At 47.6% G+C, this 20,294-nt stretch overlaps 1 protein-coding gene across 2 annotated transcripts in view; it reads left to right on the plus strand.

The window, feature by feature from the left end:
• The window catches only part of CNOT10 (CCR4-NOT transcription complex subunit 10), a 147,181-nt gene that overhangs the window by 47,899 nt on the left and 78,988 nt on the right, over positions 1–20,294 (plus strand). For both annotated transcript variants that reach the window (XM_069730030.1, XM_069730029.1), the window contains 3 exons: positions 7,012–7,101; positions 7,282–7,365; positions 15,710–15,827. In XM_069730030.1, the coding sequence (XP_069586131.1) occupies positions 7,012–7,101; positions 7,282–7,365; positions 15,710–15,827 (292 nt within the window). The remainder of the gene's footprint in view (positions 1–7,011; positions 7,102–7,281; positions 7,366–15,709; positions 15,828–20,294) is intronic.

Raw genomic sequence — 20,294 nt, forward strand, 5'->3', positions numbered from 1 at the left:
TCAAAGGGTTCTACTCGAACCTATTCGTGGTTCCAAAGAAGGACGGATCGCTCCGTCCGATCCTGGACCTGAAGCTGCTAAACAAATTTGTAAAAATCCGTCACTTCAGAATGGAATCCCTCCGGTCTGTGGTCGCGTCCATGGAAAAAGGAGAATTCCTGGCGTCCATAGACATCAAAGATGCTTACCTCCACATCCCAATTTTTCCTCCGCATCAACAGTTCCTCCGCTTCGCATGTCGCGGAGAACACTTCCAATTTGTGGCTTTGCCTTTCGGTCTCGCCACCGCCCCCAGAGTCTTCACGAAGTTCATGGCGGCTGCCATGGCCATTCTTCATTCCAGGGGAGTGGTGGTAGTTCTGTACCTGGACGACCTACTGATAAAAGGTCCTTCTTACCCAGCCTGCGAAGAGTCCGTTGTTCTCACGGTGGATACTCTTTATCGCCTGGGTTGGAAGATAAACTTCGAAAAATCCTCTCCGATTCCGGCCCAACGGATCTTCTTTCTTGGGATGACTCTGGACACTTCTCGCGGTCTGGTCATCCTCCCTCAAGACAAGGCCTTGGCCTTGCAGCAAGGAGCTCAGAGTCTTTCCCGTCCAGTTTCCCACTTCATCCGATTCAGCATGCGCATTCTCGGGAAGATGGTAGCAGCCATGGAAGAGGTTCCATTTGCGCAATTTCACCTCCGTCCCCTTCAGCATGCGCTACTGTCGGCATGGGACGGCAATCCGTCCTCCCTCGATCGCCGCTTCATCCTGCCCCCACAGGTCAGGAAGACCCCCTGGTGGTGGACGTTAAAGTCCTCCCTAACCCAGGGAAGGTCTCTTCTCCCCGTGCGGTGGCTGGTGGTGACCACCGATGCCAGCCTCATAGGCTGGGGGGCGGTTTTCCATCATCACACAGCTCAGGGGCGGTGGTCCACTCGAGAGTCTCGCCTTCCCATCAATCTCCTGGAGATACGAGCTATCAGACTAGCATTGTTCCAGTTTCCCCACCTTCTGGCGGGTCACCCAGTCAGAATCCAGTCCGACAACGCCACGGCCGTGGCGTACATCAACCGTCAAGGGGGAACCCGCAGCAAGACGGCTATGCTCGAGGTGTCCCACATCCTGCACTGGGCGGAATCCAACCATTCGCCCATCTCAGCGATCCACATTCCAGGTGTGGAGAATTGGGCGGCGGACTTCCTCAGCCGCCAGGGTCTCGCCTCGGGCGAGTGGTCCCTTCACCCAGAGGTTTTCTTGCAGATTTGTCGTCGCTGGGGGACCCCGGATGTGGATCTCATGGCATCCAGGTTGAACAACAAGGTTCCACAGTTCTTTGCACGGTCACTCGACCCACGGGCCATCGGAGTAGACGCCCTGGTCCTGCCTTGGCGTCAATTCCGCCTCCCGTACATTTTCCCCCCTCTTCCCCTACTGCCGAGGGTCATCAAGAAGATCAGAGCAGAGGCGGTACCAGTGATCCTCGTTGCGCCGGGCTGGCCGCGCCGCGCCGCGGATGGTACGCGGAACTGGTTCAGCTGGTCGCCGACGTCCCCTGGCGTCTTCCAGATCGCGTGGATCTTCTCTCACAGGGCCCGATTTACCACCAGAACTCAGGGGCCCTGTCTTTGACGGCCTGGCCGTTGAATCCTGGATTCTAGGCCAAGCGGGTTTCACTCCAAAGGTGTCTTCCACCATGGTCAGGGCTAGGAAACCAGTATCCATGCGCAGTTACCACCGTACCTGGCGTATTTTCTTCTCATGGTGCGACGCACAGGGGCGATCTCCCCTGGTGTTTTCTATCCCTGCCATATTGGATTTTCTCCAATCTGGACTAGAGTCGGGACTTGCTCTTAGCTCTCTAAAGGGTCAGGTTTCAGCATTGTCAGTCCTTTTCCAGCGAAAGATTGCCAATAGATTGCCGGTGAAGACTTTTTTTCCAGGGAGTTTTCCGTGTGGCGCCTCCCTACAAAATGCCCTTGGATCCGTGGGATCTTAATTTAGTTCTCGGAGCCCTTCAGGAGTCTCCCTTCGAACCGCTACAGGACGTTTCCCTGACCTTCCTCTCCTGGAAGGTAGTTTTCCTATTGGCCATTACGTCCATCAGGCGGGTTTCGGAGTTGGCTGCACTCTCCTGCCGCCCTCCGTTTCTAATTTTTCATCCGGACAAGGCGGTATTGAGGACCTCTCCCGCTTTTCTGCCCAAGGTCATTTCTTCTTTCCACCTCAATGAGGAGATTGTTCTGCCTTTGTTCTGTCCGGCACCAGTCCACCGCATTGAAAAGGCTCTGCACACTCTTGATGTAGTAAGGGCTCTTCGTCAGTATGTCTCGCGGACGGCTCCCTTCCGCACGTCGGATGTCCTGTTTGTACTTCCAGAGGGACCACGGATGGGTTCTCCCGCTTCCAAAGCTACTCTAGCCAAATGGATTCGGTCGGCTATTCAAGAATCCTATCGTGCCAAAGGTGTTCCTATCCCAGCAGGGATCAAGGCCCATTCTACTCGGTCGGTGGGCGCCTCGTGGGCCATTCGGCACCATGCGTCAGCACAGCAGGTCTGCAAGGCTGCGACATGGTCCAGTTTGCTCACTTTTACCAAACATTACCACATTCATTCTCTCTCTTCTGCAGATGCCGCCCTTGGCAGGCGCATTCTGCAAGCGGCAGTTCTTTAGCCGTAAGCCAGTGGTACATGGGGTATTAGCATATTGCTCCCCACCCAGGGACTGCTTTTGTACGCCCCATGGTCCTGTGTCCCCCAATGAGGCGTAGGAGAAAAGGAGATTTTTGTGTACTCACCGTAAAATCTTTTTCTCCGAGCCACTCATTGCGGGACACAGCACCCACCCTGTTAGCCTGTTTGGCTTGTTGTTACTTCTTGGTTTTTGACCTAGTTTGTCATTTGTTCATGCTCCTACTGCTTTACTACCGAACTGGTTGAAATTGTAGCCAGTGAAGGGGTGTATACTGCAGAGGAGGAGTTAATCTTTTTGTTTACTTCGTGTCCTCCTAGTGGCAGCAGCATAACACCCATGGTCCTGTGTCCCCAATGAGTGGCTCGGAGAAAAAGATTTTACGGTGAGTACACAAAAATCTCCTTCTTCTGAATTTACCAAATGGTTGCAATGAAGCAAAGAGTGAAAAATTTAAAGGGGTCTGAATACTTTCCGTACCCACTTTAAGTTCACCTCCCACCTACTTGTTTTCCATCCATCTCTACCCTTTTCTGGCTATGTAAAGCCAGAGCTATCAATCAAAGGGGAGGGGGTCAAGCAAAACAAGTAGGTGAGAAGGTGCACTGAATGGTTTGGCCACGTTAAGGGTGTGATGATAGACTTCCTTTAACTTTGGACTCGGTTTGAGCTTTTTTATGACCACATCCATCTTTGAAGTAAGAAAACAACCGTATAATCTACTTTTTCTATTGTTTCCGACTGTTCCTTTGCTGAGCTAATCTTATAAATGTGCCACTGCTGTGTACTGTGTAATGTCTGTGTCTGATGGTGCAGGAACATGGTCTGATCATATCACATCTCCTGGACAGGGGGTGGGTGGAAGAAAAAATACTATACAGACATTACAGCCAGGGGTGAACCTAGCCTCTCTGCTGCCTGAGGCGAACGGAAAAATGGCGCCCCCCCCACAGTCCCTGCCTCACTGCCTGTGCACACACATCCCTCCACCGGACCCGGTAATCGCCTCTCGCAGTGGCATACCGGCAGAGGTGTATCTAGGGTTTCTGGCACCAGGGACAAGAATTCATTTTGGTGCCCCCCCTCCACCAAGGACATATGCGATTTGCACACTTAGTCATGTACCCACGAGCTCCTCTCCCTAATGCTCTCAATGTTCAGTGAAAAACTGAGAGAAGCAGAAGAGAAGCTCGTTGTCACAGGACCATAAGTATGAAAATCGCATATGAGTGAAGTGTCCATGTGACGACTACTGGAACCTGCAGAGCTGAATCCTGACATCGCAGCTTCTGAATTCTCACAACGCATGCACTGCACACTACTAGGATTCTCCCTTGCTGGTGGACGGTCATGTCAGCACAAGCATGTGATTTGTATACTTCTGACCACATTCCGCCTAGACGTGCCCGGCCTCGCTTAGTTCATTTTCAATGACTGAGACTACACATGTCTAGTCAGCACGTGACCGCATGTATGTAAATCACCAGCACGAGAGAATCCTGACAGCGTGCAGTTCGCACTGTGAGAACTCAGAAGTCTGCAGTCACAAAGAATGACTGCAGACTCATTACAAACCTGGACAACCCCTTTAAAGCTCCTAACATAAATAAAAACATGAGAATTAATTAGTATCACAAATAACATTTACATCCAGGTACCTTATAGATGGCGTTGACTCTGGAGCCGTTCTTCTTTTCTTCATCTTGTCCAGACCCCATGATGAGTTTTCTCAGCCACAGCCGTCTCTGCAGACTTCCATCTTTTCCGCTCTTTTGCAGAAAATCTCCACAAGACGCCCTTAAAGATACAAGTGTCATTATAATGCTCCGGAATAAAAAATTGCCCCTCACTATATTGTCTGTACAAAATATGACCCCCACACTGTCCCTCTTACGGTACATGCTCTTCACACTGACCTCTCCTTTCTATACCGGCCCCCTCTTCACACTGTCCTCTCACTGTGTCCCCCCTATAGGGCCTAGTATTTATACTCCATATTTATACTCCATCCTCCCACCCTGTGTGCATGGCTCCCCCATCCTTCTCCCCTGCGTTCACGGCTCCCCCATCCTTCTCCTCTGCATGCATGGCTCCACCATCCTTCTCCCCTGCGTGCATGGCTCCCCCATCCTTCTCCCCTGCGTTCATGGCTCCCCCATCCTTCTCCCCTGCGTTCATGGCTCCCCCATCCTTCTCCCCTGCGCTCATGGCTCCCCCATCCTTCTCCCCTGCGTTCACGGCTCCCCCATCCTTCTCCTCTGCGTTCACAGCTCCCCCATCCTCCTCTCCTGCGTTCACGGCTCCCCCATCCTCCTCTCCTGCGTTCATGGCTCCCCCATCCTTCTCCCCTGCGTTCACGGCTCCCCCATCCTTCTCCCCAATGTTCACGGCTCCCCCCATCCTTCTCCCCCGCGTTCATTGCTCCTCCATCCTTCTCCCCTGCGTTCATTGCTCCCCCATCCTTCTCCCCTGCGTGCATGGCTCCCCCATCCTTCTCCCCTGCGTGCTTGGCTCACCCATCCTTCTCCCCTGCGTGCATGCCTCCCCTATCCTCCCACCCTGCGTGCATGGCTCCCCCATCCTTTTTTCCTGTCATACCCACCTCTCACCGCGCGGCACAAAACAGAACTTCCTGGCATCTCTTCTGCAGCGTCTTCCTTCCTGTCTTCAGCGGTCACATGATAGCGCTAATTAAGGTCATGAATATGCGCATATTCATGACCTTAAATGAGCGGTACCATGTGACCGCTGAAAACCGGACGCGCTGCCGGCGCTGAGACACAGTTGCAGCCACCGCTGGAGGAAGGTGAGTATTACGTCTTCAGGGAGGGGGGCGGGAAGGAGGGAGGGAGGAGGGGGGGGCACTTGACCACGGAGTTTTATAAAAAAAAAAAAACAAACAAAAAACAAAAAAACCTAGCAGCGCAAATCCAGTTACTACGGAATCTGCCGCCCCCTCTCTTCTGCCGCCTGAGCCAAAGGGCTCAAATCGCCTAATGGAAGCAGCGTCCCTGATTACAGCACAGGATCGCAAATAATTTTCTTAGAAGTAAAACATTTTCTAAAAAGTCAGTGAGATGTCTCATCTTGCAAAAAGAATCAGCTGTGCTGTCTTGTCTGTATACTCTTTTGCTTCCTCCTGTTCAGAGACTGAATGTCATGTCAGGACCTGTAGGTTATGTGACAATGTCACGTGACAATAAAACATTCATATAGCAGTTTTTTTTCATATTGGGCTTAGTGATGAGCGAATATACTCGTTACTTGAGATTTCCTGAGCATGGTCGGGTGTCCCCCGAGTATTTTTTAGGGCTCGGAGATTGTTTTCCTCACCTCAGCTGAATGATTTACATCTGTTAGCTTAAGTACATGTGGGGATTAAAAAAAAGGGAAGAAGCCAGCACTGCTTATGGTCAGAACGCAATAACTGAAGTGCAATTGCACATAAATTCTAACTGTATTTCAAATATGAGACATTTAGCAAACAATTGATCAATTCTTTGAGCTACCCCGCCACTTCACGGCATTCTCATAATGGGGCAGTCCTAATCTACGTATTTTATTTACGTTGTGCCATTATGGCCTCCTGAATGTATAAAGAGTATTAAAAAAAAAAAAAAAAGACCACATTACATGCGAACTGTACCTGGAGCATTTTCAGAATCACTCCCTTGGTGCCAGGAAAGGCAAGCGCAGGTAAAGGCCGATCAGGTCCAGTGCAGACATTTCAGATCTGGCTTCCACACTGCCAAACCCGCACCAAAGATGAAGGGTGAGACAGGCTGAGACACAGGTGCACAATTCTGCTTCTCTGCACTAGCGCCGGCCGTAAAGCACAGCGGTGACGTCACCGCTGTGCTTTCCGGCCGGCGCTTACACAGTGCAGAGAAGCAGAGCGCCGGAGGACAGACACTGGAATGTAAGTATGTAGTGTTTGGTTTTTTTTACGTTTACGCTGGTAACCAGGGTAAACATCGGGTTACTAAGCGCGGCCCTGCGCTTAGTAACCCGATGTTTACCCTGGTTACCATGGGACTTCGCATAGTTGGTCGCTGGAGAGCTGTCTGTGTGACAGCTCTCCAGCGACCACACAGCGACGCTGCAGCGATCGGGATCGTTGTCTAGATCACTGCAGCGTCGCTAAATGTGACGGTACCTTAACACGCTGGGGAAGCAGACAGCTGCGAGCCATAGGTGGGGGAACCCTGCCATAGAGCCTCAACTGCTGCTCAAACCCAGAGTGAGGGGGCACTGTACAGCTGAATGCTATTGTAGAACGTTTCCCTGATTTAGAATCATAAAACATTTGTATTATTTTTTTATATTTGCAGACAAACAATAACAGCACCAACAAAGAAGCCCTGAACATGAAGTCTGAGGGAGGCGCTCAGCTCGAACCTGCAAAGTCCAAAATTCATCAGGTAAAAGCATCACGTTTCATAAAAGGCAACATTAGGATTGAGAACTTATGGATACATGTCAGAATATAGCATAACTCTGGGCAGTAATATAAACCGCCTACTAATAACCCCGGAGACATGTGCGGGTGCTCGGTGCTGTTACCTGCTCTTACCGCTTTTATGTCCTGCTCTCACCTTCAGTGCAAAGTACGGGCGTACATTCAGATGAAGTCTCTGAAAGCCTGCAAAAGGGAGATCAAGTCTGTCATGAACACATCTGGAAATGTGAGTAAATTATATGCTGAACACTTCCAGAGTTTGGTACTACGATGACTAAAAAGTAAATGGAATTAGTAATCAATTCTCATATGTACCATATATACTCGAGCAGGGCCGGGCTAGCAATTCTGGCAAATGCCAGAAGGGCCTGTCTGGTCGTGGCCTGCCTTGTCTGCTACGTTGCTAGCAGAATCTGTCTTCTCAAGACACCCTTACTGTTAAGAGTTGTGACGGAGCACAAAGTTGGTGACTCATTCACTTACCCTAGCAGGCCATTGGTGTCATTAGAAATATTGGTTTTGTCAGAAATCTTGATTTCCTCTATCCAGGGTAATATTAGTAATATATTCCCATCTGGTGCTTGGGGATGGGGAGAAAATAGGCCTGTGATTTCAAATGCTATGGCTGAATTTCAGCCTCAGTCCGTACCTGTACTCTAGTATAAGCCGACCAAAGTATAAGCCGAGGCACCTACTTTTGCCACGGTAAACTGGGTAAGCTTATTGACTCGAGCATAAGCCAGGTATGCATTGTCCCCTCATCCCTGTCCTGCTATGCATGGCTCCCCCTTCCTTGTCCTGGTAGGAATGCCTCCCTATCCCTGTCTGCATGCTTCCCCCTTCCCTGTCCTGGTATGAATGCCTCCCCTGCCCCTCTATGCACGCCTCCCTCCCCCGTTCTGTCCCTGTATGCATGCCTCAGCCTTCCCTGTCCATGTATGCATGCATCCCAGTTCCGTCCCTGTATGCATGCCTCCCAGTTCCGTCCCTGTATGCATGCCTCCCAGTTCCGTCCCTGTATGCATGCCTCAGTCTTCCCTGTCCTGGTATGAATGCCTGCCAGTTCCATCCCTGTATGCATGCCTCCCAGTTCCGTCCCTGTATGCATGCCTCCCAGTTCCGTCCCTGTATGCATGCCTCAGTCTTCCCTGTCCTGGTATGAATGCCTGCCAGTTCCGTCCCTGTATGCATGCCTCCCAGTTCCGTCCCTGTATGCATGCCTCCGCTTTACCTGTCCTGGTATGAATGCCTCCCCTGTTCCATCCCTGTATGCATGCCTCCCTCCCCCGTTCCATCCCTGTATGCATGCCTCCCTCCCCCGTTCCGTCCCTATATGCATGCCTCCCAGTTCCGTCCCTGTATGCATGCCTCAGCCTTCCCTGTCCTGGTATGCATGCCTCCCCCGTTCCTTCCCTGTGTATGCATGCCTTCCCCTTTCAGTCCCTGTATGAATGCCTCCCCCTTTCCGTCCCTGTATGCATGCCTCCCCTTGTTCCTTCCCTGTTATGCATGCCTCCCCCTTCCCTGTCCTGCTATGAATGCCTCCCAGTTCCGTCCCTGTCTGCATTCTCCTTATCCCCTATACCTGTGTGCATGTTTCCTATTGAAAAAAAACAAAACATCTTACTCGCCTATCTGCGCGCCCTCGGTGCTGGCACTGCATCTCGTTCCGGCCTGCGGCGTCTGCCTACGGCTCTTTCTGCCGAGTGATCACTGGCACCGCTCATTAAGGTAATGAATATGCACTCCACTCCTATGGGAGTGGAGACGCGTCCGTATTCATTACCTTAATGAGCAGGGCACCGTGACCGCTTTTTCAGGAAGAGCTGCAGGCAGGCGCCGCAGGCCGGAACGAGATGCAGTGCCAGCACCGAGGGCGCGCAGGTAGGTGAGTATGATGTGTGCGCCGGCTTCTGGCACCCGCTGCTCCGCCGTCCCCCTACCCCGCTGGCTTTCTGTAGCGTAACTCGTGTATAAGCTGACAATGTGCTGACAAACTCTGCTTACACACTTGTATATACGGTACATATTTATTAGGGAAAGGAGATGTAAGAATGTTTCTTGGCTTCATGCACAGCAAAACAAACAAAACTTCACGGTAGGGTATTTTTTTGTTATAGCTAGAAGTGGATTCAGAAGGAATGTGAAATATAAAGAAAGGACGGACCTGCGGGGGTTGTGCACAACAGTCTCAATGAAGGACTCTCTGGAGCCTATCACTTAATATTAAGCAACCGTGTGATATCTCATCAGAGGAATCTGCTTCTTTCTCTGCCAGAATTGATCCGTCATTGAGATTCTCAATTCTGAGGTAAGATCTGTATTCATTGAAGACCCTTTCCCATTACTGATAGGAGGGAGCTCCTACCTCCCATCTACAGAGAATCTCCTCAGTAGCAGCCGCCATCTCTTATCTCCGTAATGGGAAAGTCTTCACTGAACACAGAATTGACATCAAAACTGAGAATTTTATAATGACGGTCCTGGTTATGGGGGACTTTAACTACCCGGATATTAACTGGGAAACAGAAACCTGTGAAACCCATAAAGGCAACAGGTTTCTGCTAATAACCAAGAAAAATTATCTTTCACAATTGGTGCAGAATCCAACCAGAGGAGCAGCACTTTTAGACCTAATACTATCTAATAGACCTGACAGAATAACAAATCTGCAGGTGGTCGGGCATTTAGGAAATAGCGACCACAATATTGTGCAGTTTCACCTGTCTTTCACTAGGGGGACTTGTCAGGGAGTCACAAAAACATTGAACTTTAGGAAGGCAAAGTTTGAACAGCTTAGAGATGCCCTTAATCTGGTAGACTGGGACAATATCCTCAGAAATGAGAATACAGATAATAAATGGGAAATGTTTAAGAACATCCTAAATAGGCAGTGTAAGCGGTTTATACCTTGTGGGAATAAAAGGACTAGAAATAGGAAAAACCCAATGTGGCTAAACAAAGAAGTAAGACAGGCAATTAACAGTAAAAAGAAAGCATTTGCACTACTAAAGCAGGATGGCACCATTGAAGCTCTAAAAAACTATAGGGAGAAAAATACTTTATCTAAAAAACTAATTAAAGCTGCCAAAAAGGAAACAGAGAAGCACATTGCTAAGGAGAGTAAAACTAATCCCAAACTGTTCTTCAACTATATCAATAGTAAAAGAATAAAAACTGAAAATGTAGGCCCCTTAAAAAATAGTGAGGAAAGAATGGTTGTAGATGACGAGGAAAAAGCTAACATATTAAACACCTTCTTCTCCACGGTATTCACGGTGGAAAATGAAATGCTAGGTGAAATCCCAAGAAACAATGAAAACCCTATATTAAGGGTCACCAATCTAACCCAAGAAGAGGTGCGAAACCGGCTAAATAAGATTAAAATAGATAAATCTCCGGGTCCGGATGGCATACACCCACGAGTACTAAGAGAACTAAGTAATGTAATAGATAAACCATTATTTCTTATTTTTAGTGACTCTATAGCGACAGGGTCTGTTCCGCAGGACTGGCGCATAGCAAATGTGGTGCCAATATTCAAAAAGGGCTCTAAAAGTGAACCTGGAAATTATAGGCCAGTAAGTCTAACCTCTATTGTTGGTAAAATATTTGAAGGGTTTCTGAGGGATGTTATTCTGGATTATCTCAATGAGAATAACTGTTTAACTCCATATCAGCATGGGTTTATGAGAAATCGCTCCTGTCAAACCAATCTAATCAGTTTTTATGAAGAGGTAAGCTATAGGCTGGACCACGGTGAGTCATTGGACGTGGTATATCTCGATTTTTCCAAAGCGTTTGATACCGTGCCGCACAAGAGGTTGGTACACAAAATGAGAATGCTTGGTCTGGGGGAAAATGTGTGTAAATGGGTTAGTAACTGGCTTAGTGATAGAAAGCAGAGGGTGGTTATAAATGGTATAGTCTCTAACTGGGTCGCTGTGACCAGTGGGGTACCGCAGGGGTCAGTATTGGGACCTGTTCTCTTCAACATATTCATTAATGATCTGGTAGAAGGTTTACACAGTAAAATATCGATATTTGCAGATGATACAAAACTATGTAAAGCAGTTAATACAAGAGAAGATAGTATTCTGCTACAGATGGATCTGGATAAGTTGGAAACTTGGGCTGAAAGGTGGCAGATGAGGTTTAACAATGATAAATGTAAGGTTATACACATGGGAAGAGGGAATCAATATCACCATTACACACTGAACGGGAAACCACTGGGTAAATCTGACAGGGAGAAGGACTTGGGGATCCTAGTTAATGATAAACTTACCTGGAGCAGCCAGTGCCAGGCAGCAGCTGCCAAGGCAAACAGGATCATGGGGTGCATAAAAAGAGGTCTGGATACACATGATGAGAGCATTATACTGCCTCTGTACAAATCCCTAGTTAGACCGCACATGGAGTACTGTGTCCAGTTTTGGGCACCGGTGCTCAGGAAGGATATAATGGAACTAGAGAGAGTACAAAGGAGGGCAACAAAATTAATAAAGGGGATGGGAGAACTACAATACCCAGATAGATTAGCGAAATTAGGATTATTTAGTCTAGAAAAAAGACGACTGAGGGGCGATCTAATAACCATGTATAAGTATATAAGGGGACAATACAAATATCTCGCTGAGGATCTGTTTATACCAAGGAAGGTGACGGGCACAAGGGGGCATTCTTTGCGTCTGGAGGAGAGAAGGTTTTTCCACCAACATAGAAGAGGATTCTTTACTGTTAGGGCAGTGAGAATCTGGAATTGCTTGCCTGAGGAGGTGGTGATGGCGAACTCAGTCGAGGGGTTCAAGAGAGGCCTTGATGTCTTCCTGGAGCAGAACAATATTGTATCATACAATTATTAGGTTCTGTAGAAGGACGTAGATCTGGGGATTTATTATGATGGAATATAGGCTGAACTGGATGGACAAATGTCTTTTTTCGGCCTTACTAACTATGTTACTATGTTACTAATTCTGGCAGAGAAAGAAGCAGATTTCTATGATAAGATGTATAATAAAGTTACTTATTTTCATGTGCAGTATGAAGTAAAAATTAAGTCACAATTTAACCCCTTCAGAACATTTGGCGTATCTATATACATCATGGAATGGAAGGACTTCCCGACCAATGAGGTATATATACGTCAAGGCGCCGCCGCGTGTTAAGCTAGCATGATAGATGACACCCGACTCACTGCCAGGAGGGATGTCCACACTGCCTCCAGAAGTTTAACCCCCTAAATGCCGTGATCAGTATTGATCGCAGTGTTTAGAAGGCAGAGAGGGAGGGGGCTCCAGGTTAACAGGCTATGGCAAGCCCATTAGGCCATGCACAGAGCATGATCTAAGGGGCTTGTTTCAGAGCACAATCACAGAATACAATCAAAAAGACGACGTGACCAAAAATGACACCAATTAAAAGCTAACTTGTCTTGCAAAAAGCAAGCCATCACATCACTTAAGGCAGAAATATGGAAATATTATTGCGCTCAAAATATAGCGATACAAAAACAATTTTTTTTTTTAAAGAAGCATCTTTTAGTATGTGACAGCAGCAAACATGAAAAACTATGTAAATCTAGTATCCTCGTAATTGCAGCGACCCCCAAATATAATGTTATCTAATCACTTATTCCGCACGAGGAAGTGCGTAAAATATAAATGAAACTAATTCTCCTACTGCTGTTGATTTGTTCGTTTTGCCTCCCAAAGACTGTAGTAAGGCTTGGCGCACATTTATCATGCACTCTGAGCTCTTACACCGGGGTTTCCAAGTAAATCTCTGAAATATGATTCAGGTGGAACCTCCAGCGGAAAATTCCGTATAGTGAGGCAGATGGAGGCACTGTGGACACAGTCTTACCTGTGATCCGACGGTGTCTTTCTTTTTAGGATTGCATAAAAGTGCCGTCAGCCACAGTTTTGTGCACTTCTGAAAAAACTGCCACGGCTGAACAGAGGCCAGAGGGAGTCCAGAGTAACTCTGCTGCCCCATTATAGTGAATGGATCCCCCGGGGGTTTCATCTGAATTATGTCATTCGAAGATTTAGCTGGAAACCCCAAAGTAAGTGCTCAGCTTAGAGCTCTGGATAAATGTAATCCCAAATTTTATGTAAAGTGTTCCCAATAAAAGCTTCAACTCAATCCACAAAAAAAGCAAGTCCCCACTCAGGTCTGTCATCTGTTAACAGAAATATAGGGGGCTACCTCCTTACTGGTAGCACAAAGCCTCGGGAAAAGTACTATTGCTCCTCGCCCCTCAAAAGAAATGTAGCTAATTCTGGACTCCCAAATGCCCCTCGCTACTCTAAGCCATGTTGTGCCTAAACCACATTTAGCGCCCACATGTTTGGCACTTCTGTACTGATGAGAGAGCCTGCTTGATTTACAGATGCGTGTCTCCAGAAGCATGAGCTGGGCATAATGTACTGGGCAATACAATGGCAGTTTGCAATTTTCACTGGGCACCATCCACTACTGATTGTTTCTGGAAAACACCCATGAGGTCATGGTAAAATTAATTACCTAGTGGTAAGAATGTAATTATTCTTACTTTACTATCCAATGGTATAGGCTATGTGCCCACGTGGCAGATTTTTCTGCTCAGTTTTTGAAAAAGTCGCAGGTAAAACGCACTGCGTTTTACCTGCTAATTTCCAGCATTTCTTGTACGGATGTCACCTGCGTTTTAACATCTGCGGATTCCTATTGAGGAGCAGGTGTAAAACGCTGCGGAATCCGCACAAAGAATTGACATGCTGCAGAAAATAAACCGCAGCGTGTCCGTGCGGTATTTTCCGCAGCATATGCACTGCGGATTTTGTTTTCCATTGGTTTACATGGTACTGTAAACCAGATGGAAAGCTGCTGCGAATCCACAGCGTCCAATCCTCTGCGGATCCGCAGGCAAATCGTGTTCACATACCCGTAAATTTCTGTGAGGCACATATGGTGTCAACATGCTCACTGCACCCCTAGATTAATTTATTGAGAGGTGTAGTTTATAAAATAGGGTCACTTATGGGGTTTCTGCTGTTTTCGCTTTTTCGGGACTCTGCCAATGTGACATGGCACCCTCAAGCCATTCCAGTAAACTATCGCACTTCTTCCCTTCTGAGCTTTTCACTGTGCCTCAAAAGTAGTTTTCGACCATATATGGGGTATCCGTGTACTCATGAGAAATAGCACCACATATTTTGGGGTCCACTTTCTCCTGCTAGCCTCATGAAAATGACTAAAATAACGTTTTTGTGAAAAAAAAAAAATTCCGTTTTCACAGTTCAACGTTGTCAAATTCTGTGAAGCACCTGTGGGTTCAAGGGGCTCACCACATGTCTAGATAAATTCCTCGATGGGTCTAGTTTCCAAAACGGGGTTAATTGTGACGGTTTTCACTGTTTAAGCACATCAGGGGCTCTCTAAACATGACATGACACATCAACGTCTGTGTTCTAAAACGTCACTCCTTCCTTTCCCGAGCCCTTCCGTGCTCCCAAACAGTAGTTTTCCCCAAAGTATAGAGTATCGGCACACTCAGTAGAAATCGCACAACTAACTTTGGGATTCATTTTCTACTGCTATTCTTGTGAAAATGAAATAATTGCGGTTAAAAAATTTTGGTGGGAAAAATTTTCATAGCTCTAAGTTATAAACTTCTGTGAAGCACATGAGGGTTCAAGGTGCTCACCACACATCTAGATAAATTCATTGATGGGTCTAATTTCCAAAATGGGGTCACTTGTGGGGAGTTTACACTATTCAGTCACATCAGGGGCACTGCATACCTGACATGGCATCCGCTGTCCATTCCAGACAATTTTGTGCTCTAAAATTTAAACTGCGCTCGTTCCCTTCCGAGCCCTGCCAGCTCCCAAACAGTGGTTTACCCGCATATATGGGGTATCGGTGTTCTCATGATGGAGTTCCACATCGTATCATTCTTGCTGATCAGATGATTAAAGGGGCAGCGACGCTCACGAACCCTTTCTTTATTTATCAAGCACAATGTTCAATTTATTAGATCATTTTTTGTTTGATTAGGTTTTGGAGCTTTATGTGGCCTTGAATGGGCCAGAGCTACTGGAAGCTGCGGTACTAGACGTAGCCACTACAGATACATGTGGCTGTGCCTGGTAAATGATTAGGCGCTCCAGTACCTGGCATAGCCACTAGAGAATGTATGGATCGGTGTTCGGGAAATAAGTTGTTACTGGAGCCCCATAAATTTACTGATCTTTTGGAATACCAGGAACATCAGTAAGCCAAAGGCTGATGGGCTGCTTCACTTTAACTTCCATCGGATGTCCATGGGAAGTGTGAGCAAAGCATCCCATTAACTGCAGCGCTCACATTGCATATAAATCTCATGTAAGCATTAGGGGACCCTGTGCCGATATCACCGGTGTTGGAGGTGAGTATAACTTGTTTTTTTGTTTTTTTATTACTTGGGGGACTACAGTATTAAAGGAAGGTATGCTTAGTTGAACAACCCCTTTTAAAGTTTAATTTATATTTCATTTCATTGAGTTTGTTTAGAAACCTTCTCTTATATTTTTGCTTCTTTTTAGTCTGCACCCTCATTGTTCTTAAAAAGTAATTTTGAGTACCTCAGAGGCAACTATCGAAAAGCTGTGAAATTACTGAACTCTTCAAATATTTCGGAACATCCAGGTTTCATGAAAACTGGTAAGTAGTTTATGTATTTGTTTGACCATAGTGTTTAGTGGCACATGGGAGGTACATACTAATAATTCTCTTCACATCAGTATTCCTATCTTGTATCCATAGACTATACCATATATACACAATGAGAGACACCTCTGAGACCCTTGCCAGTGTCTAGATATGTTTTCTGTGGCCCTGACCCCACAAGTTGTCACTGCTGGTTGCTAATTTTCATAGCGCGTCCATAGAACCTAGTAATGATTAGCTGACCCAGTAATACATAGTTCCCTCTGAAGTCAATTGACTGACTGTAATGTACAGGGGAGAACTGCTGCCTTTTGTATGGTGGGGAGAGCCTTCACCGCGTGTAGCCTGTATGGCGGGGAGAGCTTTCACCAGGTGTAGCCTGTATGGCGGGGAGAGCCTTCACCGCATGTAGCCTGTATGGCAGGGAGAGCTTTCACCAGGTGTAGCCTGTATGGCGGAGAGGGCCTTCACCGCGTGTAGCCTGTATGGCGCTGAGAGCCTTCACCGCGTGTAGCCTTTATGGCGCTGAGAGCCTTCACCGCGTGTAGCCTGTATGGCGCTGAGAGCCTTCACCGCGTGTAGCCTGTATGGCGCTGAGAGCCTTCACCGCGTGTAGCCTGTATGGCGGGGAGAGCCTTCACCGCGTGTAGCCTGTATGGCGCTGAGAGCCTTCACCGCGTGTAGCCTGTATGGCGCTGAGAGCCTTCACCGCGTGTAGCCTGTATGGCGCTGAGAGCCTTCACCGCGTGTAGCCTGTATGGCGGGGAGAGCCTTCACCGCGTGTAGCCTGTATGGCGGGGAGAGCCTTCACCGCGTGTAGCCTGGATGGCGCTGAGAGCCTTCACCGCGTGTAGCCTGTATGGCGCTGAGAGCCTTCACCGCGTGTAGCCTGTATGGCGCTGAGAGCCTTCACCGCGTGTAGCCTGTATGGCGCTGAGAGCCTTCACTGCGTGTAGCCTGTATGGCGCTGAGAGCCTTCACCGCGTGTAGCCTGTATGGCGGGGAGAGCCTTCACCAGGTGTAGCCTGTATGGCGGGGAGAGCCTTCACCAGGTGTAGCCTGTATGGCGGGGAGAGCCTTCACCGCGTGTAGCCTGTATGGCGGGGAGAGCCTTCACCGCGTGAAGCCTGTATGGCGGGGAGAGCCTTCACCAGGTGTAGTCTGTATGGCGGGGAGAGCCTTCACCAGGTGTAGTCTGTATGGCGGGGAGAGCCTTCACCAGGTGTAGTCTGTACGGTGGGGAGAGTCTTCACCGCGTGTAGCCTGTATGGCGGGGAGAGCCTTCACCGCGTGTAGCCTGTATGGCGGGGAGAGCCTTCACCAGGTGTAGCCTGTATGGCGGGGAGAGCCTTCACCAGGTGTAGCCTGTATGGCGGGGAGAGCCTTCACCAGGTGTAGCCTGTATGGCGGGGAGAGCCTTCACCAGGTGTAGTCTGTATGGCGGGGAGAGCCTTCACCAGGTGTAGTCTGTATGGTGGGGAGAGTCTTCACCACGTGTAGCCTGTATGGCGGGGAGAGCCTTCACCGCGTGTAGCCTGTATGGCGGGGAGAGCCTTCACCAGGTGTAGCCTGTATGGCGGGGAGAGCAGCTGCGTATAGCCTGTATGGCGGGGAGAGCCTTCACCAGGTGTAGCCTGTATGGCGGGGAGAGCCTTCACCAGGTGTAGTCTGTATGGCGGGGAGAGCCTTCACCAGGTGTAGTCTGTATGGTGGGGAGAGTCTTCACCACGTGTAGCCTGTATGGCGGGGAGAGCCTTCACCTGGTGTAGCCTGTATGGCGGGGAGACCCTTCACCGCGTGTAGCCTGTATGGCGGGGAGAGCCTTCACCGCGTGTAGCCTGTATGGCGGGGAGAGCCTTCACCGCGTGTAGCCTGTATGGCGGGGAGAGCCTTCACCGCGTGTAGCCTGTATGGCGGGGTGAGCCTTCACCGGGTGTAGCCTGTATGGCGGGGAGAGCCTTCACCGCGTGTAGCCTGTATGGCGGGGAGACCCTTCACCGCGTGTAGCCTGTATGGTGGGGAGAGCCTTCACCGCATGTAGCCTGTATGGTGGGGAGAGCAGCTGCGTGTAGCAGACACCTCCTGTCCAGACACCTCGGCTAGGAAAGTTTTACCCCACTCCTCTCCAGCAAATACTTTGCTATCCTATATTTACTACATGTTCTCTTTACCTTCTTTTCTGGCATACAGATGATCTAATGACCGAAAAACATTTCACCCCAGTCCGTTATGCCTTGCACAATCTGTGAATAAAGACGTTTTTGCATCTTTAGTTCTGCAATGATTCCGGTTAGGAATGGATCCCCAATCCTGCGCTGTTTACAACTAGTCCAAAAAGAGCCGTGATTTACCTTTAAACCGTTTACCCCATATAACCACCAAAGGAGTACAAATTGGTTTTTGCTACCTGCTGGGTAATACATTTCTGAGCATTTCATTGCTTTGGTAGCTAGTGCCCGCATTGCAACACTGCAGTGTGTATTGAAAGTCTTGACCTTGGTGGAATCGCCATGTAAACTGGATGTTTTTGCATTGAAGTGCACTTCTCATGATATTTTAAATGCAGTTTCCATTGGGCCTTGTCTATAGTTAGCTGACTGGTTCTCGGAAACTGCGTTCTTAAAGAGACGGCGCAGTTTTTGCATGACTTCTGTAATTGTTTGTATTCTTTTTCTGTTGGGATCGATATTAACTCGCCATCAGCTAACATTATTCTTTGAGACGGTGAACGAGCTGCAATGTACTTTAATAGCTACATTTCCACATCATTGATTTCCATTCTCTCCTCTTATAAGAGTAATGCTCGGCAGTTTCAGAGCTTCCTGAGGGCGACGTTCTCATGGGCGTCTTATGAGTTTTGCATTTAGGACTCCTTTTCTCCCCCCCATCACTACATTCCCACCATATTGTCTGCCACACTCTGCACTTCTTTATTAGTCCTGTTCGTACTTCCATGCAGTTCAGTCCCGTTTTCTTTTGAAAAAACATTTCAAACCAATGAAAATATAGTATTAATATAGCACTGATATAGATTTGTACAACTAAAGTAAATGGCAGCAGGATCAAACTTTATAGGTATTCTAAACTAGCAATATCCATTTTTTTTCCGCATCATATTAATTACTGTGGTTTCCTCACTGAAAAGCTGCATATTGGCTCCATTGAATTCCAATAGGGTCACTATTCAGCCGAAATATTAAGTGAAAACTATCATCAGAAAATGGTCTACTGTTTAAATTGGGCTTTATTGTAAAGTGTGTTATGCTTTTTTATTTTGGCAGTGTTTTTTTTCCCTAAAGAACATAATCTTATTTAAAAATATAAATTAGAAATCTTGCAATTTTAACACCGGCCACTGTGGCTATTTTAGACTCTAACTTTCAGTTTTTTTACGAAAATTCATATGTACATTAGCAGCAATAGACTGACTAATACTTTTATATTGAAGCATCTAATGAGTGTGTGCAAATGTTGTTGCGATGGAAGGGGTAGGGTGTCAGCTCTGAATTTGTCGCTTGTGATTGTTGGATTCTACGTTACCAGCTGTGCATAGATGTTACCAGTCATTGTAATCCTGCCTGTAATGATGAGATGCCTTGCTGAAAACTGTTCTTAATAGGACAGGAAGTTAGTCTAAAATGGCCCCAGTGACCTGTGTGAAAATAGCAGGATTATTACTTTTATTTTTATGTAAAAATTGTGATATGAACGTTTTTTTTTTTTTTTTTTTTTATACAAATAATTAGAAGAAAAATCATGTAACCCAAAACTCTAGTTTCAACAATAGGGTATTTTCTGATGATGGCTTACCATTAAAGCGTTATTCCCATGTCCAATAGCCTATCCCAATATGCAGTAGGTGTAATAATTGTAATATTAGCAACTAATGAGCCCCCTATAGTATGAGCACCCATATAGCCTTTCTATATACAGTGAGAGCCATATGTACAGAATGAGCCTCCACACAGCTTCCTATATACAGTATAGCCTCCCACATAGCCCGCTGTATACAGTGAGCCCTCACATAGCCACCCTATATGCAGTATAAGCCTCCACATAGCCCGCTGTACAGTGTGAGCCCCCACATAGCCCCCTATATACAGTATAGCCTCTTGCATAGCCCGCTGTATACAGTGAGCCTCCACATAGCCACCCTATATGCAGTATGAGCCTCCCACATAGCCCGCTGTATAGTGAGCCTCCACACAGCTTTTTATATACGGTATAGCATCCCACATAGCCCGCTGTTTAGTGTGAGCCCCCACATAGCCCCGTATATACAGTATAGCCTCCCACATAGCCCACTGTATACAGTGTGAGCCCCCACACAGCTTCCTATATACAGTATAGCCTCCCACATAGCCTGCTGTATACAGTGTGAGCCCTCACATAGCCCCCTATATACAGTACAGCCTCCCACATAGCCTACTGTATACAGTGTGAGCCCCCACACAGCTTCCT

This window comes from Ranitomeya imitator, chromosome 6 (assembly GCF_032444005.1).
Source record: "Ranitomeya imitator isolate aRanImi1 chromosome 6, aRanImi1.pri, whole genome shotgun sequence".
NCBI lineage: Eukaryota > Metazoa > Chordata > Amphibia > Anura > Dendrobatidae > Ranitomeya > Ranitomeya imitator.